The following is a 25020-nucleotide window of genomic DNA, read 5'->3' on the forward strand; positions in this document are numbered from 1 at the left end:
TAGTTGTTTTCGTCTCACTTAACTCGATTTCTTAAATTCCACTCGTGTTAATGACGAGGGTAAAGGTTCTGATTGACGGGTGGAGAAGACAAATCTTGGGAGGTTTTAGAAATAAGTCAATGCATATATATATATATCACAATATAATTAGAAGTTGTTAATGTAAAAACGAGAATAGATATCGTCGAAAAAGTACAGAAACAAATTGTATCAAAATGCAAATATTAAATTTTCAAGTTATGGACTCTAAGAAAACAAACACTCAAGGTTGGATCTTATGTCTACATTATGTCCTCAAGCTACAAATCTTTATTTTCACTTCATTAAATTTGCTAAGTACCTTGTATGTGGAGTTGAAATAGGGATTTACAGCTTTAGAAAGTAATGTAGACACTATTTCTAGCCTTGTTTGTTTACGTTTTCATAGAATCGCTAATTGTGGACTTGAAAATATAATACTTGCATTTTGATTCAACTTGCTTGTATTTTTGACGTATACATTCAATTAAATGGTACATGTTTTTCAACAATTTACCACTGCATTGTTGTTTTTTCCCACCCAACTATTATTTATTGAACCAGGTATTTTTGTGCCTGAGGTTTCGTGTAAACGCGTTTAACAAGCGAAGTACTTCGAAATTCAGTGAAATAAATAACGTGTCACAGGTGTATATAAATCTACTTTTGTAATCGTCTATTTAAGTAGTCACAGTAAACCACGTACAGACAAAGTATAACAGCGAACCCGAGGAATAATCATTAACGTAGCAATTTCTATTTAATGCGCTGTAAGCTGCATAAATTATTTACCAATTAATGCATATTAGCAAAACTGGATTTTTTTCGATGGCGTAAAGCGAATGACTTAAAGGAATTCTCCAGGACGAAAAAAACGAAGGTGCTTGAATTTATTTTTAAAACTACCTTTGATATATTCAATACTGCATTCATTACTATTGTTCAGATTTCAGTAAAATGTTCGTAGTCGCTTTTTTGTAACGGTTTCTAAAACTGTAATTAATGATGATAAGGCTGAAGATACTTAAAACATCCACATTGTATACTCTAATAAAACGAAGAGTATTCGACTAGAAAAAGAACGGAGCATTTCCGACTAGTATAATGAAGCATAAATGGCTTCTAAATGTCAGCTTTGCTGGAGTGGTTTCGAAGAGCTTGGAAAAAAAAATTCAGGGTGGAAATCTCGACTTTCAAGAATCAACAAATAGATCTATAACCTTCGCAAGAGTTTGTTTAGTAGCTGTATATAAATTTGGGCGCTATCTGTTTTTGCTGTAGGCTTCGGTGCTTGAATGGTTTAAAAGAAAAACTTGGCCTGCAGCGAATAAAAAAATTGGATAAAATCTCTTCTTGCCTGTCAAGAATTAACGTAAAAATAGTTCAATGACCTGCACAGGGGTTTTATTAATAGGTTTGCCTTAAGGTTTTAATAAAATATTCATAACTGTTTTTTCAGCAGCCTTATGAAATAATAACAATTATAATATGAAGAACACTTTGTTTATCTGTTTAGCAGTCTTACCCAATGAGATAGGAGATCTTAAGTGTTGTTTTAAGAACAAGCTGTTAGATCAGTATGTTAGCATACTATAAATACATATTGTAGAATTTAGTTTGGTGGAGTATGATCAAATGGTCCCTTGCCCCTCCATCTTAGGGCTTATGGATAAAATATTGGTTCAATAAGTCGTTTTCTTAAATCGTTGTAATGTTTTACAGTAGACTATTTGAGCTCTCTCCACCATGGGAAATCACCCGGATTTTAGCGTTGTAAGTCCATAAACTTACCATTGATCCACTGCAGTGAAAAATGAATAATATTCGAATCATTATTACTTTGTTTCATTTTCGTCTCAACAGACATCCTTACAGGTAGTGCGATTTAGTAGAAATGGCACTCCCTGTGTCTATTAAATAAAATGTAATTTTAAAATGCATATTTGATCTAAAAGACATATTGTTATTTAGAACGTATATAGAGCAGAATTAAATGTAGACCATATACATTCAGGTTTCATCCCAGAGTAGGTACGCGAACATGTACGGATATGTTTCATGCTTAACCGATCTCACGGTGTCAGGTTTTGTTTCAATAACGTGTTATGTAAGAACTACACAGATCATTTTACGCTATTTTGAATTAACCGTTCCTTTCGGTAGGCTTTTACACCAGAATACACCAATAATATTGTGACAGTCTGAGACAAAGACTTAGGACTAAATCAAAAACTGTATGCTGACTTACACTGCTAGAAACCGGGTTTCGATACACGTTGTAGGCAGAGCACAAACAGTCCTTTATATAGCTTTGTGCATAATGCATAATTATGAAATAAACATTTATCTTTGAAATTTCGCGCAAAAGTGATAGAATAGAGAGAAAGTAGTCTTTTATAAACGAAAGTGGGATTGACCGTTCATTTATAACAGCAGAAAGGGGCGAGTATATTTGGTTACGGTATTCGAACTTGAGACTTACAGATTGGGAGTGGAACTTCTTAACCACCTGATCAAGACAACAGCTAAAGAACTACTTCGCATCGAAGTTTTCAAATTTTGAGTGTTCTAAGTTTCTTGAAAAAAAATATTTTGTCAATAGAAATCTATTTGTAAATTATTTAACATTCCGAATTGACACAGAAGTGTGGTGTCTAGTCACTTTTTATAGAAATTACTAAATTATCAAAACCCCATTTAGTCTGTTCTTATTGAGATTAATTATCAAAATTTCTTATGTCACTTGTATCATAATTCCATTTAGTCTGTTCTTATTGAGATTATCAAATTTTCTTATGTCATTTGTATCAGAATTCTAATTGGTATTATTTTGAGATTTGTAAGTTCTTCTGTTAGATATCAAATACATATATTAATTCTAAATAGTTAGGTGTGGTTAGGACGATCAACTTCCAGTCTTTGTGTAGACTTTATAATGTGACCGTCAATCCCACTATTCGTTGGTAAAAGAGTTGGCGGTGGGTGGTGATAACTAGCTGCCTTTCTCTCTAGTCTTTCACTGCTAAATTAGGAACGGCTAGCGCAGACAGCCCTCGTATAATCTTGCACAAAATTCGAAACAAGTAAACAAATACAACGTCATTGTTATTATTTTTTAAGTGGGTGAAGTTTGACGGAAATCAATGAACAACCCTGATTTACGAAAAGTAAAAAATGTCTGTTGAGAAACTGGCTTGGAACGATAATTATAGCATATCAATTTTAATTAAATGTAAATAACAAAAGTAAACAAGTCTTATTTCCCTACATTTTGTAGAAAGATAAGTGTGTACAGTTTATTTTTCTTTACGTCAAGTAGAGCTGACTTTATTTATATTTGGTAATATACTATTAGGCTGTGAAAGTTTTCCTTTAACATTGTAAGCATTATTAGTTTTATAAGCATTTCGACTTTTTATGCGTTCTGCAGATATTTCATGATTTTACAGTTAATAATACAACTGAAATGTACATATTATTTTGAAGCCTGGATCTGTTAAGTTTATTCTGAACCATTATGCACTAGAGAAATAAATTCGTATACATATGTCTAAAATGTGAATCAGCATTTATAAAATAACATACTGTAATCATCTTTAAACTTTAAATTTGAATTTCAAAGTGATTTATGGGCTCGTTTCTCGTGAAATATTATGCTAAGTTGTGTTTATTTGTTAATGTTCAGTACCTATAAAACACCCAGCCCAGAAGCTAACATCTCAAAATATTGAAACGAGTTTTAAAAATTATTTATTTATTGTTTTGTTTGATTTGTTTTAGTTGCCCACCTATGTATGTAGGTAAGTACTGCCAACATTTAAATCCTTGTCATACTGGACCTGGTCCTCGCTGTCAAAACGGTGGTACTTGTAACGTGGAGATGAACACCACTGGTGGGCCCATCTTTTCGTGTAGATGCCCAGTGGGCTATTCGGCTTCTTTGTGTGAGATTGCTGTCCCTAATAGCTGTGACAGTGACCCATGTCAGAATGGAGGAACATGTACTCTCGTTACACTGGATCATTATATTTGCACATGTGCAACAGGTTTCAGAGGTGAGCTTGTATACATTTTGAACTATCGTTTAACATTTATTTTGTGTATCAGTCTGGACAATTTTAAATAACGAACACCACTGAAATGACAGTTAAACAGTTGAATGGGAAACGAGATTGCATTGCCGTAGTGTTGTAATATAAAATGTGAAAAGCTGTTTTTTCATGAAAATTTTCGAAGGTATTATTTTTTAGTACTGAAAAAGGTGAATATTAAATATTTAGTTGGCTGTTGCTTGCGTGAGTTCTTGGACATTGTACAACAAATGGTATTGACAAAGAGTTTTGTCTGCATACTTTTTAAACCGAATTATTCATTCTGTTAAACAAATGTGTTTATCGAACTTCTAGTGTCTGCGAAACTTATAGCTATGCTATATAGAATTAAATTAAAATAAACCAGTGATCCACGTTTCTACAAGCAATTTATTTTCTGGTAAGATGTTTTGTATGTTACGTAACCAAAGTATAATCCTTTCTGTTGTGGTAGTGTACTGATTTGTATATTGATTGTGGGTTAAAGAAATTGTGTAAAATTTACTTGTAAGAATTATTAATTATTTTAGATAAATGGTATTTGTAAGTAATCGAAAGACATTTTTTCACTTAAAACTTATCTATAGCAATTTAGTGGACTTTAAGTAATAATTCTGATAAATACTAATGTTTGTAATGTTCTTTTCTTTTATATAACATCCTCCAAAAGTAGTGGTTCTTGAATTTTTTAAGGTAAACACTGTGAACTTGTTGACCATTGTGCTTCTCAGCCGTGCAGGAACAATGCTCAGTGTAAATCGCTGTGGGATGACTATCTTTGCACGTGTGCTGAAGGATTTACTGGACAGACGTGTACACAGGACATCGATGAATGCCTCAATGACCCATGCATTAACGGAAGCTGTCAGAATACTGTAGGATACTATAAGTAAGTTTTCAGAAAAACGTCTATTACTTATCTTTAAACTTTTATGTCATCAGTAACCAGCAGTATATATATCGTTGTTTTGGATTGGGTTGAGGTGAAGGATAGTGGTTGGTGGAAATAAAGTTTTCAAATTTCCTAGAATAAGTAATGAAATCAGTATGGTGTATTTTATCGTGTACGATACATCGTGTTGGTTATTCTCAAATCGTTAGCAATCTGTCATAATTTTTGTTTTATTAATTTCCTAATTAATATTGGGAGAAATCTTTAATTTATATTACAGATTTTGATTAACAAGGGTTCGAATCCCCATCACACCAAACACACTAGCCCTTTCAGCCGTGGGGTCTTTATAATGTTACGATCAGTCCCACTATTCGTTTGTAAAATATTAGCCCAAGAGTTATCGGTGGGTGGTGATGACTAGCTACCTTACCTCTAATATTTCACTGCTAAATTAAGAACGGCTTGCGGAGGTAGCTCTCCTGTAGCTTTGCATGAAATTCAAACTAAACCTTGATGAACAAAATATTTCTAATATTCAAACAGATAATGATTTATATCTAACGGATTTGCATGTGTTTTAAGTCACAAAACGAAAACTATTGTAATTTCAATTTTTGTTATATAACTGATATTGACGATAACGCTATGGTATATATATATACGGCATTACGTTGTTTTCTACGTACTGGAACGTTAACTAACACGTATGCAGTAATTCATTTTGACACCGTTTAGGAAAAATTGCCATTGGAAAGTATAAGAGTAGGATCTATGTAAATATATTACCTCCTTTGGTTTAATTTTTATTATATTGAAATTACTCCGAAATATTGAAAAATGATGCTTTAAGACGTACACTTCTGCACTCACAGTCTTTGGGCTTTAGTAATAATTCCTTACAAGATTTTAAGCAGACTTCAGATTGTGATGATGTTTTTAATCAAAACAGAACATTCTCATTTTAATGAATAATATTAAACTGTACAGTGGGTTATGTGTGCTGTTGTAAGTCTTCAAGTTTACAATGAACCACAGATAATGAAAGGTAAGGCTTTAACGTGATTAACGTTTAGAGTGTTCCTATTTAATTAGTTTCATAATACGAAAGTATAGCCATTAGGGACATAGTAAGAAAAGAATATATTACAAGAACTGTTGTTACTTAAGAGATACACGTGTTTTGGAAAGAGGCAAATTTATGCACTTATATTATAAATAACTCAAGATCACACCAAAAAGGAAACGCAAAGGCAAACGAACGTAGCAGGGGTTTAGTTCAGAGACAGAGAAATCTGAAGAATTCTCTCTCCAACTGGGGTGGTCAGGAACGTTGTGGTTCCTCTTCGTCCCCTCACGTGAAAAATTATCGAAATTTCCATGGGGTTTTTGCCTTTATTTTATTTTGACTTTTTCAAGATGAAGAAGTGAGGTTGGTCATAATACTAGTGAGCAAGACAAAGGCGGCACTGGAGAGGCCAGAGCCCGAAAAGCAGATGTCAAAGTAAATATGAACGTGATACGACCCGTTTCAGGGCATGGCAATAATGTTGCCTTGGCTGGGATCCAAAGATCCAATGCCTGAGATTTGGATGTGGGGGGGGGAAACGGCAGTGCCCCGAGAAAACCCACTTTCACAGGACAGACGCCGAAAGATTTACCTGTCCTGTGCCCGAAAAGAATAGGTGGCGTTGTGAATTTAAGCACGTGCACTGTTTCCTAATATTGTTTTATCGTTTTAATATAATTTTTTTGTTCTTCCATGTTACTCAACTAATTTTTCTTCAGGCTATTTTTGAATATATTTGGAGATATAGCATATCACTAACCCATTTTTGGTGCTGTGACTTCGGATATCTTTCTCTATTTGAAGTTGTATCATTTGCGTTTTGATATTCGATACAACTGCCAAGTCTTATAGCGTCTATTTTTTGTTATATTTTGGTTTACTAGTAATCAAAATAAATAATACTTTTAGTTCTTTACTTAATTTGACTACTAAGCACTGAACATATTTATAACTGTAGTATGAGATGTTCACATGTGTATATAAATTCCTACAGGTGCACCTGCGACGAGGGTTACACTGGCCAGAACTGCGAGTCAAAATATATCCCATGTGATCCAAGTCCATGTGAGAACGGTGGTTCATGCGAAGCTATAGATGACCTCAGTTTTCGTTGTTCCTGTTCGCTAGGTACGTCTGTTTCATCGCGTATTCACTTTAGGTGCTCAAAGAAGGAGATGCCCTAACTTTGAGTATCTAAAGTTAGAAGGAAATGTTCAGAAGTGTAATAAGTTTGTTTTTGTAACATTCTTTTTAAGGTTGGCTCAAACTTCACATTGAGAAGTTTTTTTTAGATGTTCATAAAAGAGGTTAGAAAAATTAAATGATTTTTGCCTTGAGTGATAAATTTTAATACCTTCATCGGAAAATTAATATGTAAATGTTTCATTGAATTTAAAAATGAAAAGATTACATTTATCAAAAAGAGGATTTCCCAGTAGTTTAATAATCTTTACAAAATATAAACTCATATGGTGAGTTAGTCTGCGGATTTAAAACTCTGAAATAAAAGGTTCGATTCCCTTCGGTGGATACAGTAGATAACTCGATGAGGCTTTGCTATAAGGCACAAACACACAAAACTGAAAACAAAGTAACAACAGAAACGTAGGCGTCTTGCAACAATTTTTATCTTTTCAAATGTTTAAGTAGTTCATAATTTATGGATATTGTTTAAGTTTTTAATTTAAACTTGTGTTATTTTCAAGCAGTAAAGTACAGTTATTTTGCCGAGTTGAAAATACGACTTTGAATTTACGCTGGTATTTTTTGCCAGTGGCGGCTTGTGTGCATGGTTAATAAGTCGTTTAGATTTCATATCCGTAGGTATTAATAAATGTTTAACCCACTTTTAAGATGATTTTAAGGGGGAACAAAAAGGATGAAATGGAGATGCAAGCTATTTCTTGGAAGAAGCATTTATATGTTTGAACTAATTTAGCAGTATTTAACCACAGGGAGTTTTCTGTCAGTGTGCGCCAGTTTTTTTATTATTACAATTCAAGATTTTATTTTTATTAGTAGCAGCAATGGCGAAAAACCCAGTTTTCAAACTTGACTTACCTCTACTTAAAACTAGAGATTACCAGTCTTATTAAATCTTTGCTTTCAGGCAAAGCAGTGTCTGTACTTTACGGACACGACAGGCGTAAAATAACAAGGGCATTTGGCTCTGCTTACCCACCCTTAGGCCCCTTCTCTGAAGTCTTGTCATTGCATGTCTCGCGAAGGGGCTGACTGCTTATATATCGAACATACATGCGTCTCTCACTTATTGGTTGCACATATTTGTTGACCTCGGCTTACACTGCTGGTTTCGCCCTGGTCGCTAAGAAGGACAATAACCTTATTGTGAATTCCACAAATAGAGCATTGTAAGAAGTAAAACCGCTTGTTACACAGAAATGGAGAGACGTTTTCGAAACGTTTTCATAACAGCAGACGCTTTTGTTAACCAACTACTGACTTAACTTATTGTTTACGATGTGCTTTCATTTATTCAGCATAAACTACATTTATTAATCAAATTGTCGTGATATGGTGATATTTTATTATTATTCGTGCACGATTTGATAAGAAACTTGTATTGAATCAAACCCGAATACAGTCTGTAGAATGTTTTATTTTAATGTTTAGGCTTAACTTTCTATATACACGGTAATAAATATAATATCCCTTCTTGGTACAGTTTTTGTCTTAGGTTTTCATTTATAAATTTTTTAACAGTTACATTGAAAGCTATAGTTTAATGTATTTTGATATTTAAAAGTGGTACTAAAACAATATTCATAATACTGATATTTCATAAGCTTAGGTTGTTTACAGTAAATCACCCCTAAATGCGATGAATTTACAGCTACGTCAGTCTTACGCGTATACGCAGAAATTGTAAAGTTGAATTGTGTATTGAAAATAACCTTGTATTTGAGAAAATGAAAACTTTAATGAAATTGGTTAATAATACCTGAGGTTTGTTAGAACAAAAGTCTTTCAGAACTCTGTTAATCATTGCATTTGTATCGTGGGAAACATACTTTTTCGGCCTGACATGGCCAGATGGTTAAGGCACTTGACTCGTAATCTGAGGGTCGCGGGTTCGAATCCCTGTCATACCAAACATTCTCACCCTTTTAGCCTTGAGGACGTTATAATGTTACGGTCAGTCCCACTGTTCGTTGGTAAAAGAGTATCCTTAGAATTGGCGGTGGGTGGTGATGACTAGCTGCCTTCTCTCTTGTTTTACACTGCTAAATTAGGGACGGCTAGCGCAGATAGCCCTCGTGTAGCTTTGTAAAATGTTTATTAGAATATATTTTATGTTTGTGGTTCAGTATTATTGTCACAAGCCAGACAGTTGTATGGTGTGTGTATATTAAAGCTAGGAACACTTTACACAACTGTACGTAAAAATAATGAATTCCATTTGTGACAGTCCAAAGTAGAACTTTGTATTAATATTTCGTTATATTTGTTTGACCTCACGTGGTTGAGATTTGACCTTATTTGCAGTAACGTTATCACTTTAAACCTGAATAGAAACTCGGTGAACTATCAATGAACTAAAGTATCTCATCAAAATTTTTATATTAAACCTACTTTAGTGAGTTTGTATACCACATGAACTTCTCTCGTACAGGAAACGGAAGTGGTTAGGAATTATCTGGCAGATGACATATTTGATGTCTCATTGTGGTGTTTAACAGCTACTAAAAGAAATAAAACTTCCTGTTGTGTGTGTGTGTGTGTGTGTGTTAATCCTTATGAGTGTGAGATTACAGTCATGATTATTGTAAGAAAAAAATCGTTAGAGTTACACTTGAAGATTACCCATTCCTAAGATAAGGGTATCAAAGTGGTAGAAAATCATCTATTGGAATATTTTTATTACTTTTTCAGTGTATTAAACGTTCATTCAATAACTACGAGATCTGAGTTTTCAGCATTGATTGTAGTGAAGTTAGGTTTCTGAATTTGTAAGTTAAATTTTTGCTTTTGAGTTATTGCATGTTACAAGAAAAACAGTAATTTCCCGAACGTTCTGAGATAAGTGTCAATAATCATTAGTTCTCGTAAATGATCACTACTTTATTCGTCACATAGCAAGAGAGAAAGAGAGGTGTTCAATCATGTTGTGATTATAAGCTAACCTCTCTATGATATAATGTTATATAAAACATCAAGGACAAAAATGAACTGAGGAATTACTTGTAAAAAAGAAAAAAAGTCAACTTTGCTGCTCGTTTTATAAAACTGTTTCCTACCTAATACCAACAACAGCATTTATATTTGACCTTCTGTTGTAGTACTTGCTTTTATTTGTATCAGGTTACTCGTATTGTTGGGTAATACAGAAATAATATTAAGATATTGTGATTCCCCATTCTTATTAGTCATTGTAAACAAATAGTTTTGTTTTTGATAAAGTATTGTTTGATGTGAATAAACTATGATTAGAAAATGTATTCTTAACCTGCATTTTGTTAACAAATTTTTGTTAACAGTGATTGTTTGTTTTGTTTTTTTGGAATTTCGCACAAAGCTACTCGAGGGCTATCTGTTCTAGCCGTCCCTAATTTAGCAGTGTAAGACTAGAGGGAAGGCAGCTAGTCATCACCACCCACCGCCAACTCTTGGGCTACTCTTTTACCAACGAATAGTGGGATTGACCGTAACATTATAACGCCCCACGGCTGGGAGGGCGAACATGTTTGGCGCGAATCGGGCGCGAACCCGCGACCCTCAGATTACGAAGCGCACGCCTTAACGCGCTAGGCCATGCCAGGCCCTTGTTAACAGTGATCCGCACAAATTTCAAAAACTGTGAAAACTACCTTTGGTAATGAAGTACAAATAATTAACGCTATAAAACCTTTTACCTCTTCAGGTTAAGTTTTCATGGTTTGTATAATATTAAGTATTCAAATTTGAGTGCAAAAAAAGGAAATTATAATAAAATCAGGGTTATGAGAAACAAAATATTAGGCTTAAAGAATTTGTTTAATGTAATGTGTACTGCGTCGTGATACCGTAAATTTGGTGGTAAATGTATGATAGTGTTAATTAGTGTTGAGCATTTAATTTATATTTTATCTCTTGATTCATTTCTATATAGCGTAATTTGCTACTAAACGCAAAGCTAAAGAAATGGGCTCTGTGCGTTCTGGCCACAGTAGGTATTTCAATTCAATTTTCAGCGTTATAAGTCCTTAGATTTACGGGTGAGTCATCTGGTGGTTAGATTGTATAGAGTTACATCTCACTAGTTACGTATACAATTGAAATTGATATAAAATTCTATTTGCACAGAATATCAAAATAATTATTATTCAAACATGTTCTTATGTCAATGAATTTCATATTCTATAGACGAATATGGTTCTTAGGAGACTCCACCAATTTTAAGAATTGTGTGATCTTTAATTGGAAATTACCTTGTGACAAACTAAAATAGTGCAAGGATTACAAGGCAGAAATTACATACAAAAGATATATATCGTGTTTTAAGGGGCAACCAGGTGGTTCCGGCAGCTGGCACGCAATCTGAGGGTTGCGAGTTCGAATCCCCGTCACATCAAACATGCTCGTACTTTCAGACGTGGGGGCGTTTTAATGGTCGGTCATTCCCATTATTCGTTGGTAAAAAAATAGCCCAAGAGTTGGCGGTCGGTGGTGATAACTAGCTGTTTTCCGTCTAGTTTTACACTGCTATTGTAAAATAGGGACGACTAGCGTAGAAACCCTCGTGTTTGTTTGCGCGAAATTTCAAATAAGCCAACCTTAAGGGACATTTTTATTAAGAAGTAACGTCACGTATGTTGCTGACTCACTCACAAAAATTGTTGTGTAAAGAAACTTCAAGATTTATTGTACTTAAATTGAAGATACACTGACCTGCAAGTTTAGAGCCAACGTGAGCAAAAGGAGTATTGTTATGTAAATGTGTGAGGCTAGGGACAGCTTTGAAAAATGTTCTCATGCTTGTAACTTCTAACAGTGTTGTATATAAAATTATTATATAATTTTGAAATAAGTTTTTGACAGTTGTAAATAATTCAGACATATAATTCCTACAGTGGAATATCGGATTAGCAGAACTGTTCACATCCCGATGTTCTTACATTGATTCGATATAAAATATACACTTAATAATAGCGTTGTCTTAATATAATGAGATTTTATTGTTATTGTTACATAGTTTGTAAATAAAAATATTTAAATTACATGCGAATGATGAATTAAATTCATAATCAACTGAATCATAACGTCTATAAACATAATAGTATGGTGGTTGGTTTGTTTTGAATTTCGCGCAAAGCTACACGAGGGCTAGCTGCGCTAGCCGTCCCTATTTTAGCAGTGTAAGACTAGAGGGAAGGCAGCTAGTCATCACCACCAACCGCCATCTCTTGGGCTACTCTTTTACCAACCAATAGTGCAATTGATCAAAATATTATAACGCCCCCATAGTGCAATTGATTGAAACTTTTAACGCCCCCACGGCTGAAAAGACGAGCATGTTTGGTGTGACGAGGATTCGAACCCGCAACTCTCAGATTACGAGTCGAGTGCCTTAACCACCTGGCCATAGTGTGATGAAAAAACATTCGTTATTTATAAGTGAAATCTTGGTTTTCAATGTGTCGGCTAGTTTTTCTATATACAGGGTGATTTCTCAAAATATCTGCGCTAACTTTTCTTATGTTTGAAGTAATAGACTAGAGGGAAGGCAGCTAGTCAACATCGGCACCGTCAACTCTTGGGCCTTTTTTTTACCAACGAAAAGTGGAATTGCCTGTAGCATTATAACGCCCATATGGTGACTGATTGTGAGTTAAGTATCCTAACCAATAGGCCTTCCCAGAGCTTTAAAATAAAATACGATAAATAGAATTTTCATCACGTATTTTTTTTCACTCACTACTTGGTGCTTTAGCTGTAAGATACTACAAAAAAAGTCATCTCATTTATGTCCTCCCACACTCGCACACAGTGGCACAGCCCATACAGATAGCCCTTTGTGCTTAAATTAAATAGATAATTAGCAGAATAGGTGTAATACTGAAAATATATCATCCTGTCATGTGGTTACATTCTTAGCGACTAACTTTGTAGTTACGTTCCGTAGTTTCATTTGTAGCGGAAATGTAATAGGATATGATAGAAAAAGTTAGTTGTCTTAGTTTTATATCCGTCCGTTAAAAACATAAAATCTGTGATAAACCTGCATTTTTTTTCTTCATGTTCATGGATTATAATTTTAATGCTCACATAAAAATTTTCAAATTAATTGTTTTGTAGGATTCACAGGAACCAATTGTGATCACAATATTGACGACTGTGTTGGTAATTTGTGCCAGAACGGAGCTAATTGTATAGATGGAGTAAATAGCTACACCTGTCAGTGTCCACCTACCTATACTGGTAAGCTTATACAGTCTGCTGATGCTCCTTCTGTTATGTTTATTTACAATTCATGTGCCATTTATTCTCTTAATTTGAAGTTTAAAAAAAATGCCTGCAAGTTACGTGATAATGAAGCACGTGTGGGACTTGACATGTTGTTCAAATAAAAAGAAAATATAGTTTATTTTATTTTAACAGAAATCTGGGTTTCGTTTTCCCAATCAATTTTCAGGAATCTTTTGATCGTATCGTTTTAATTTTCACACGTTAACATAAAACAGGCGTTTAAAGAGTTTGAACACGCATAGAAGGGGCTGAAACCCAGCATCCTTCAGCGTGGAGTTATCTCCGATAGATCTGCTAGTGTTTGTAGATTTTGGAACTCTTGTGCAAAGTTATGCAAAAGGGTGTTTGCGCATAGCCGCTCCTAATTTGGAATTTACAAACCACAGGGAAAGCGGCTAGTCCAACAGTACTGACCGCTAATCCTAGAGCTACTCTTGTCTAACCTTCATTCCTAAAGCGCATCTTTGTCCAAAAGTGCAGATTCACAACTGGAGGAATCTAACGCCCGACCTGGCTGCGAGAGTACTAAAATATTGTTTTCTGGCCACTAAAGTTTGGAATGTTTCTATCCGATTGATATTCTTATATAATCAGCTCTTATCTTTGATCGATTTGAATAATTATTGTGATTTCAGTCCATTGTTAATCTACTGAGAGTGACATAGGCATAGCCGGTTGTTATATAATATTTAGTTTCCCTATCATAAAATTAAAAAAAAAAATTACTTCATTCTTAAGTGTGAGGATTTATATTTCTTGTTTATTTATAAATACATATTGAAAAAAAAACTTGTAATGTTTTGGTTTTGATTTCCTTCTTAGGTCCTTACTGCAGTCAAGATGTAGACGAGTGTGCGTTAAGGCCTAGCGTTTGTAGAAATGGAGCAACATGCACCAACACCATTGGCAGTTATTCTTGTATTTGCGTGAACGGTTGGGCAGGTCCAGACTGCAGTGAAAACATAGATGACTGCGCAGGTGCTGCGTGTTTTAACGGTGCCACCTGTCACGACAGAGTTGGATCGTTTTATTGTCAATGTGCTCCTGGAAAAACAGGTAGAGACATGTTTTTAATAAAGTAACTATAACAGGTGTTTACATAGTTCAGTTTAACTGGTCTTCTTTCAGAAACGTGTTGAAGTATTGTCTTAAGCATGTTATGTTCATCATCTTTGTAAAAGAAGAAAACAGACGCTTAATTGACGTTATGCTTGTAGGTTGAAATGATTTTCATCAGTTAATTTTTAAACATGAATATTTTTCCCTCAAGAACGGAAGGAAAGTTTTGTACCAAGTATCCATCCTTAACTACTAATTTATTTAATGCAATTTCGAGTATAAGTAATTAACTAGTTCTAGCATATTAACATTTTGCAGTTTTTATTAAATATATTATACATGTTTTTGACAGTTTTAAAAGGAAAATTTTTTATAAATATTTAAGTATTAACTACTGGCTTGACCTGGCATGGAGGTGGGTAAAGGCGTCCGACTCGTAATCTGAGGGTCGTGGGTTCGAATCCTCGTCGCACCAAATATGCTCTCCCTATCAGCCGTGGGGGCATTATAATGTGACGGTCAATCCCACTATTCGTTGGTAAAAGAGTAGCCCAAGACTTGGCGGTAGGTAGTGATGACTAGCTGCCTTCCCTTACACTGCTAAATTAGATACGGCTAGCGCAGATAGCCCTTGTGTAGCTTTGCGCGAAATTAAAAAAACCCCAACAAAAACACTCCTGGCCTTGCCGACTTAACCATAACCAAGATAAGCGACTGCTTGGAGTAATTACTCAGATGAGTTGAATATAACATTTGGAATAAAAGTGCATTTATTAAGTTTATTTCACAAAAGGTTCAACAGCTCGTTGTTGTTTTTTCTTTAATTTGTAGCAATTAGGCACGCAATGTGGATCTTTCATATTGAACGGTTTCTTCAGTGGAGGCAAGTTCCCCTGAGCTCTCTCACTTGCGCAATTCGTAGTTGATTATATGTTATGATATGAATAACTAGTGTTTGCAATTTCTGGTGGCGATTATTGGTACTTTTAAATTTTACTTATGCGTGCATAAACTCTGTTGATGAGCATTGTACGAACTGAGTGATTAGAAAATAAATATATAAACGTACCATTCCATGTATCGTGATAGTACGTTTGAAACAATTAATTACACTATATAGCAAAGTTTTTTACTTATTTTTGTTCCTGGGCAGAAAGTGCTATTTTCCAATTGCTTATGCCCAAAGTAAATGGAAAAGGCCTATTTTTCTCTTCAAACTTTACTTTTATGACCTGGGAGCGTATAACGAAAACATGATGGGAGACTAAATTTGGGGCTAATACGTGAAAGTGATTTACATTACAATCGCAAATCTCTAAAACTAGTCACTTCTAAACATTTTCGTTTATTTTTGTATAACTTTAGCATAAATACATGTAAATCTTGATTCATGTGTTGTTTTATTCAGACCTTGTGTAAATGAAAATGTGCAAGTTTGCTCGCTTTTCCGTAGAAAATAAGTTCATTTCTAAATTTCATTATCCAGGTCACAAAAGCAAAGTTTAAAGGGAATAATGACCATTTTCTGTACTTTTACAACATAAGCAATTAAGAAATAACACATACTATCCAGGAACAAAATTTGTGTTACATAGTGTTATTTGTTGTTGTTGCTAAGGGCAAAGCTACAGAATAGGATATTTGTGATATGCCCACAGAGGGTATGAATACCTGATGTTTAGCCTTAAATTTACTGCTCAGCCACCGAGGAAAGCTGAAAGTAAAGACATACCTGAGAAATACTGTTAGTAAACGCAAAGTTTTTACTATACTGGTTGTTGTGATGTGTTTAATTGTTCTTATCACGTAAATTCTTATATTAATCAATAGTTTTGGTCTTTATTGTTTTTGTATTGCTTGAAGGACCTTGTTATTGGTTGTTGTAGTTTTTTTTTGTGAGTGAGTGTGTGTGTGTGTGTGTGTGTGTGTGTATATATATATATATATATATAAAATATCATATCTTAGTATTGATTTATGTGTTTAGGTTTACTGTGCCATTTGGACGATGCCTGTGCCAGCAATCCCTGCCATTCTGGGGCCGAATGTAACACCAACCCAACAAATGGTAACTACCTCTGCACCTGTCCGAATGGTTTTAAAGGCACGGATTGTACAGAAGATGTCAACGAGTGCCAAGAAGGCACGTATTAATGTTTTATGTTATCAAATTAAAATTATTCGGTGTAAATGTATAATTTATTGTGTAAATTGTTTGTTGTTTTGTTTTTCGTCCAAACTAAACAATGGGCTATCTACGATTTGTCCACTGCAAGGAATTCAATCCCAGGCTTTATAATCGGAAGCCTGTGAATTGACCACCGACCTGTCCGATGATTCAAGTGTTTTTGATTATTAAGTGTATTAATAATTTTCAATCGACCACATTAAATATTAAAAAAATACTGTTAAGCAAGCAATTAGAATTTCATCTTTAAATAGTATTGAAATATGCAGGGTGTTCGGAAAGTCATGTGCAGTTTTGTCTGTAAATAAATATATAAGTGCACAGTGACTTTCAGAACACCCTGTAGTTTGAACAATAAAATATGGACGTATCCTGGCGTATTATATAGTTGATTAAACAAACTTTATTTGAGCCATAGGTATATGAAAATACTGTATTATGTGGCAATATATGCGATCTGTGGAACAATGTAACATATTTAACACCTAAATTTTTAATATAGGCAAAATCCCAGTCATTTAGAAGTCTCATACTGTCAAGGATTTGTAGTTTTTGGGTGGAGAAATGTAAAAAAACAAAAGCCTTTTCAAAGATGCACATCTAAGTAATGCAAGAGCTTAAAATAGAAAGATTCTAGTGTTTACCATTAAAGAAGTTTGGCTTGTTTTAAATTTCGTGCAAAGCTACACGAGAGCTATCTGCGCTAGTCATCCCTAATTTAGCAGTAAAAGACAAGAAGGAAGGTAGCTAGTCATTACTTCCCACCGGCAACTCTTGGGCTACTCTTTTACCAACGACCAGTTGATTGACAGTTACCTTATAATCCCACTTCGGGTGGAAGGGCGAGCATGTTTTATGGAATGGAGATTCGAACCCGCGACCCTCAGATTGGGAGTCGTACGCCCTAACCACCCGGCCATACCTGGCCTCCATCGAAGTCTAAAAACTGGCATTGTATAATGTTTATGGTGGCAACTGGTTTTCACAACATAACCCAACAACGTGGAGGAACGTGCTTATCTGAAGAACGAAGGCTGTAGTCAAGTGAAAGAACATTCAGAGCTAAAAAGTTATTGTTATGAAGTTGTGTACCTTTGTTGTACTATGAACATCACAGTAAACAAGGATTTCAAGTTGACGAAGGCACATAATTCCGAATTTCACGAGCTGCATCTCCAAAATTAGAGATTTTTGTGAGATAGATAGCCAAAGTAACTGAGATCATTGCTTTCTTGTTCGATTTTACATCTGGTCAAGTCCCCAATAATCTGTTTACCCTTTTCCTTCATCTACCTAAACATAGTCTTAGAAGCTGATGCCAGCAAATAAATCGAGAATTTGTGCAGATGCGGTCAAAAATTTATCTCTTCGCCCTTTACGGAACTTTGTTATCCGGACGTGACCAACAGTTGATCTCGTCGTCCGTTACAGAACCTTGTTATTCAGACGTGACCAACAATTGATCTCGTCGTCCGTTACAGAACCTTGTTATTCGGACGTGACCGACAATTGATCTCGTCGTCCGTTACAGAACCTTGTTATCCAGATGTGACCATAATTGATTTCGTCGTCCGTTACAGAACCTTGTTATCCGGACGTGACTAACAATTGATTTCGTCGTCCATTACAGAACCTTGTCATCCAGATGTGACCGACAGTTGATATCGTTGTCCGTTACAGAACTTTGTTATCCGAACGTGACCAACAATTGATCTCGTCGTCCGTTACAGAACCTTGTTATCCGGACGTGACCAACAATTGATCTCGTCGTCCGTTACAGAACCTTGTTATCCAGACGTGACTAACAATTGATCTCGTCGTCCGTTACAGAACCTTGTTATCTAGATGTGACAGACAGTTGATCTCGTCGTATTTTACAAAACCTTGTTATCCAGATGTGACCGACAGTTGATCTCGTCGTCCATTACAGAACCTTGTTACATTGAAGAGTACCGTATTGGACAGTACTGATTAATCATAATTCTCAAACGGAACACAATCGACAACAGAAGAGGGAGTAGTTCCAAAAGAAATACAGAAGTTTAATGTCGTTCTTTTAATATGTCATTAATATCGGTATATGTGTATTTTATTGATGTGCAAGTATACACGTAATTTATTTGTTTCGTCCAAAATATATTTTTACATTATTTCAAAAAATTATCTTTTAACAATTCTAGCTGGAAACTATTGTTCGAAATTATGTTTTGCAAACAGATTATGGTATGAGATTTGTTAACCAATATGGTAAAATATATTTAATATTTAATGTAGTATCATGATTTTTTTTGTTCCTTTCAGGTTTACCTTGTGAACATGACGGACTGTGTGTTAACACTCCAGGTTCTTTTATGTGCAATTGCAGTAAGGGATTTACTGGGCCCAGATGTGAGATTAACATAAATGAATGCGATTCAAATCCCTGCCAAAACGATGGGACTTGTTTGGACGAAAGAGGTGGATTCCGTTGCGTCTGTATGCCAGGTAAGTATTTGTATTTCTTGCTTATCCAATACATGCGTTACGTTGAGGATTTTTTAAAATGATTTTGCACTTCATGCAACAACAAAATGTAAACGTAAAAAAAAATATAAAAACGACTCTGAGAGATGCTTTTGTTTCGTGTGTACGTAAGATGGAATTTTTTATCTAGTAAAGCGTGTTGGTGTTTTAAGGCAAGCACAAAGCTACACTAGGGGTATCGAAACCCTGTTTGTGGCCTTGCAAGTCCACAGACATACTGCTGTGCCACTGGGGGGCAGTGTGTATTATTATGTGTTGCGCTAATATATTTTTAAATTTAATGAAATAATGCAGTTATTTCTTCTTGTCGAGGAAAAACAACGGTGTTTTACAGTTTAAGATCCCCAGTAAACAAGCACCGACTAAGATAATTATTTTGTAATTGTTAAACATGTCGAATATTCAAGTCTTTAATATGTAGTTTTTATTATTATTTATTTACTATTAGATGCATATAATTTGATTAAGATTTAACCTTGATAGTGTTCTTATAAACAAGTGACGTGTGTGTATTTATCGCTGTGCACTATTATTAAGAAAAGCACAACTTACAGATCAAAGTGGAATACATTGTGCAACCTAGGCTAATACTCTTCATGAAAAAATGGAAACACCATATCACTGGTTAGCAGAATTTATATTCTGGGTAATTTCTTTGTTGCCCAAGGTTAAGAATAATATTCTGGAAAATTATTTACAAAATGTAAGATAATGAAAAAACACCATCGAACACTAATTAAGAAAAAGCAGGTTTAGAGCTGGCGAAGAGAGTCCACTGTAGTGATATGGTCAGAAGTGTGAGAGCGCTCGACTTGCAATCTGAGGGTCGCGGCTTCGAATCCCTGTCGCACCAAACATGTGACGGGTAATCCCACTATTCGTTGGTAAAGGAGTAGCCCAGAAGTTGACGGTGGGTGGTGATGACAAGCTGCCTTCCCTCTAGTCTCACACAACTAAATTACGGACGTCTAGCGCAAATAGACCTCGTGTAGCTTTGCGCGAAATTCCAAACAAACAAAAAAGACTAATTTGATTACTAGTATCTATGTTAATACTAAACTTTTTGTAAAAGTGGTTTGGTGCATTAGCATTGAATAATATTAGGAACGAATTAAAAAACATACACCGAGATTAAAATGAAATACGTTGTGTAAACTAGGTCGACTTTCATCATTTGCAGTATTAGTATTCTGTGTAACTTTTCATGTTTTAAGTCTCAGAATCATATTTTGAAATGTCTTTACAAATTTCACTATAATAGAAGAACGTCATCAAATCAAGTAGGTAAAGGCGTAGTTGGATTTGTAAAGGATTCCACTTTAGAACTATGGTCAGGATTGCGTGACTAATTTGATTACCCATGACACGGATTTATTCACGAGCTTTTAGGCCCAGCAGTAGGGCGTGTTTGTTGCACCTTGAAGGAAGGGAGGGGGGAATGGCAAAATCTTAGTTCTTGAATGTCGTGATTCACGATTATTGTGATATAAGAAAATAAGTAAGTACAAAGAAGCGCCCAGATAACTTTAATATAATTGTTAAGTCCCCAAGAAACAGGTAATGGCAGAACGTGAGTAGATACTGTGGTAACTCTGGTCTTACCTTGCAACCGTGACCATCCATTGGCTGAAATATTGGTTTGAGAAAACGACAACATAGAATATAGGTCGTTTTGTCAGAACGTAGACTGCGTGTGATACCGCTCCATGGAGATTCAAAACCGGTAATAATATTAAATGACTTATGATTAAAAACAGAATTTCCCGTGCCATCAAAAATTCTTAACAATTTTCAGTTAAAGACTACTTAAAGAGTCACATTACGTTGTCGTGCAGTATGTATTTTTTTAAATTTACGTTACTGTTTTTTGGCACTTGTAGACTGTGTATAAAAAACAAACAAACAACACCTTTTATATTCCTAATGTGTGAATAACAACTCAGCATGTTAACCACTTGCTTTAAATAATGTTGACTGACTTCTTATCGTCGAAGCAGAAACCTTGGTGTTACTTACAATTTGACAGAGTTCGAGTTTATTGATAACGCCTGTAAACGTAAGTATAAAACGTTAGCTCCTGGTGTGCAGCGGAAGCACATTATGCACTAAGGTTTCTGTTGGTAATTTTGTATACTTCAAGCAGCAGTATAAGTTTGTTTGCTAGTAATTAAGAACAAAGATACACAACTGCCCGGCCTGGCATGGACAAGCGGTTAAGACACTCGACTCGTAATCCGAGGGTCGCGGGTTCGAATCCAAGTTACACCAAATATACTCGTCCTTTCAGCCGTGGGGGCGTTATAATGCTACGGTCAATACTACTATTCGTTGGTACAAGAGTTGGCGGTTGGTGGTGATAACTAGCTATCTTCCCTAGTGCAGATAGCCATCAAGTAGCTTTGCGCGAAATTCAAAAACAAACGAACAAACACAAGTGCCCACCACAGTTATAGAAACCCGATTTTTAGCGTTGTAAGTCGGCAGACATATATATCTCTGTGCCATCATCTCTAGAATGTAATTAATTCTTTCATAGTCATTATTAGAAATAAAAAGATTCCTCAGCGCCAGTTATTTGCAAGATACGCATTAAAGAGACGCACGTTTTAATATTTCACTTATTATCTGAAACATGAAACTATTAAACATTGAGAAGTGTGAAGGGTATAACATTCCAGGCTCAAAACCCGATGCTTTACAAAAGTATATATATGTAAATGAGTCCATAGCAATTGAAAGAATCAACAACTGTACCTTTTATCATGATGATATATTTTTCATACAACAACTAGAAAGCACAATTTCATTTATTACACATCTGAGAAGGTGTAGGTGTTTTCTTACAGCAAAGCGTCATCGAGCTATTTGGTGAGTCCACCGATGAGAACCGAAACGTGTGAGAAAGATACCTTTGAACGAAACTTGTTTATTTATAAAAACAAAAGGCGAGACTTTACAGTCTTGAATGCTTTGACCTTTTATCAGTTATTTGAAGCCTTGTATCCCAGACATCAGTCATATTTTATTCAAAGTTGTTACGAATATCGTTTCTCACAAAGTAAAGAAAAGTGGAAGGTTGAGATGTGTTGGTTGTTTGAGTAACCATTTTGCGTCATTCAACTTCAACCACTCAGTACCGTGTTTTCAATAAGAAAAAGAAATAATAGCCGTATTTTGAGACGTTCTATAAACGCGTTTGTTTTACTTAAGAATGATTTGTTTGTTTCTTTGTTATTAAGCACAAAGTTTCACAAAAGGCTATTAGTGTTCTGCCCACCATGGGTATCGATACCCAGCTTCTAGCAGTATAAGTCCGCAGAAATACCGCTGTGTCACTGGGTAGGGAGTATTTATGTATGCTTATTAAAATAAGTGAGATCATAACAATTTACTCTCGACTTGTGCACGTGGGCCTGGCATGGCCTAGCGCGTTAAGGCGTGCGCTTCGTAATCTGAGGGTCGCGGGTTCGCGCCCGAGTCGCGCCAAACTTCGCCCTCCCAGCCGTGGGGGCGTTATAATATGACGGTCAATCCCACTTTTCGTTGGTAAAAGAGTAGCCCAAGAGTTGGCGGTGAGTGGTGATGACTAGCTGCCTTCCCTCTAGTCTTACACTGCTAAATTAGGGACGGCTAGCACAGATAGCCCTCGAGAAGCTTTGTGCGAAATTCCAAAAAAAAACAAACTTGTGAACGTTCACTGCCAAGTAAAAATTAAGTTTTTCATGACTGAACTGAGAATTTTGATAGAAAAATTTAAAATGTGAATATGATTTTTAACTTAAGTGAATGTGTTACATCAAAATATGTAAGAGTCATTTTATTACCACGATTTAAACAGTAAGTACACTGAACTAAGTTGTTGCATGGTCTAAAATTAATTCATCACTTGTTTTCTCTTTGCAAAACAGTTACATTTAACGCTTAGCAGCTGTTAGGGCTATTTTTAGAATATTATTAATAAATTCTAAGTAAACAAACGCTAACTAAATGACAGATGAATTATGACAAATCTTTGAAACCAATTTTGCGTGAAACATTAAGAAAAGGTACACTGTGTTCGTAAATCATTATACAAGAAAGCTAAAACCAATACGATGAAAATACATTGAAAAATCACCATCGGATACTCTCGTTATTAATGATATTGGAGAAAAGATGGTAGTGAATTTGCACTATAAAAAATATTCGTTGTTAGTAACTGACTTGGTTTAAGGCAAACCAAAGTTTATTACGAGACATTTTTATAAGCATAAGTAAAATAATGACTTATTTCCAGCGTGTAACTTTATTAGTTCAGTATTTCGCTATTAAAGTTTCGACAGAAGAAATCGATAGCTTCTCGCAAAGAAAGGTATGTAAGTGAAATATTGAGCTAATGCAGTTACATGCTGGATATATGAATAGTTAATTTATTTACCTTGATAGAAATATTCGTTTTTAGGTGTTATATTACGAATCTTACGTGGTGACGTGTTAGGCCTCACATAGTCATTATGAATCAGAGTAGATTAATATTAGAAGATAACGTACAACAAACTTAACTATTGGAGTCAAGTTTCTGCCTTAGTCCTACATCAGCTAGTTACCGATTTTTTATCAACATTATTAGGTCTCTTCCCATTAGTTTGTGTTTAAAAGGTGAAGGCATTCTTAGTCAGTTTTTACCACATTCATTTATATTTTTGTTTAAACCCGTATATAAATAAATATTCTCAGAAGATATAAACATTCATCAGCTAATCGATTTGTGAACATAAGACTTGACATAATTCTGTCGTAGTTTCAAAATGTATACAATTACCATTAGATAAGCATCACAGACTATTGCCAAATGTCCATCTAGTAAACTTTACTGACAGAATCCCCATAAAGCAGATAAATACATTATTTCTGTATTCTCACTCTGTGCTGAAAATATGTAATTGTAAATCAATCTAGAATCTAAAACAAGTGGAAAGATCGTATTTAAAAATAATTCCACTAACAGTACTATAAACAACCCATCTTCTTTTTGCTCTCATCTTTCCAAGTGGGTCAGTATCTCGAGTTGACAAGTAGGATGGTCTCTAAATCTAAAACTCGTATGATAACATGAATACCAATTTTGATAGTTTTGGGTGGTCTACTGCTCACAGGCACCAAGTATGTTACTATTATGTTAGTGTTTTTGTATTTTTTAATTATAAATTAGTGTACTTTGTACCCTAGTTTAAACTCTTTGTGACCGATCATTAAGTTCGCACAAGTACATAATAAAAATAACACTTGTGAATAGGTGGAATGAAAGGATGGTTTTGGTTGAAAGATTTGGAATGAAAAGGGTGTTAAAGCAAGGGGGAGACAGGCTAAACCTCCTGGGGTTTTTGCTCGTGGTTTGTGAGGCCTCTACTACAACTCACGAGTTCCAACCTTATTGTTCAAGTCATCCGGGTTATTAGGATCTGTGTTTTCTCAAAAGAACAAACTTGCGTAGTTCACTTGGGAGGTCATGGCTGGTAGTTGTAATGCATTGCGGCACAAACATCTATTATCATAAGACAACTTACAGAATGGTCTTAATGCTGTTGTGTGAGACATCTGTATTTTTTTTTATTGTTGTTGTTATACCATACATATGAACAGATTAAATCGTGATGTATTTGACTAATAATTAAAAATATCGTTAATTTTAGAGCAGAGCTGAGACTTGAAGTTCACAGTTGCGTAATATCCA

At 35.0% G+C, this 25020-nt stretch overlaps 1 protein-coding gene across 3 annotated transcripts in view; it reads left to right on the forward strand.

Moving 5' to 3' along the window:
* The window catches only part of LOC143248866 (uncharacterized), a 117046-nt gene that overhangs the window by 65224 nt on the left and 26802 nt on the right, over positions 1 to 25020 (forward strand). For all 3 annotated transcript variants that reach the window (XM_076497728.1, XM_076497727.1, XM_076497726.1), the window contains exons 3-9: positions 3799 to 4073; positions 4803 to 4998; positions 7065 to 7198; positions 13367 to 13489; positions 14360 to 14593; positions 16584 to 16739; positions 19086 to 19268. In XM_076497728.1, the coding sequence (XP_076353843.1) occupies positions 3809 to 4073; positions 4803 to 4998; positions 7065 to 7198; positions 13367 to 13489; positions 14360 to 14593; positions 16584 to 16739; positions 19086 to 19268 (1291 nt within the window). In that variant the 5' untranslated portion in view covers positions 3799 to 3808. The remainder of the gene's footprint in view (positions 1 to 3798; positions 4074 to 4802; positions 4999 to 7064; positions 7199 to 13366; positions 13490 to 14359; positions 14594 to 16583; positions 16740 to 19085; positions 19269 to 25020) is intronic.

This window comes from Tachypleus tridentatus, chromosome 4, assembly GCF_004210375.1.
Source record: "Tachypleus tridentatus isolate NWPU-2018 chromosome 4, ASM421037v1, whole genome shotgun sequence".
NCBI classification, from domain to species: domain Eukaryota; kingdom Metazoa; phylum Arthropoda; class Merostomata; order Xiphosura; family Limulidae; genus Tachypleus; species Tachypleus tridentatus.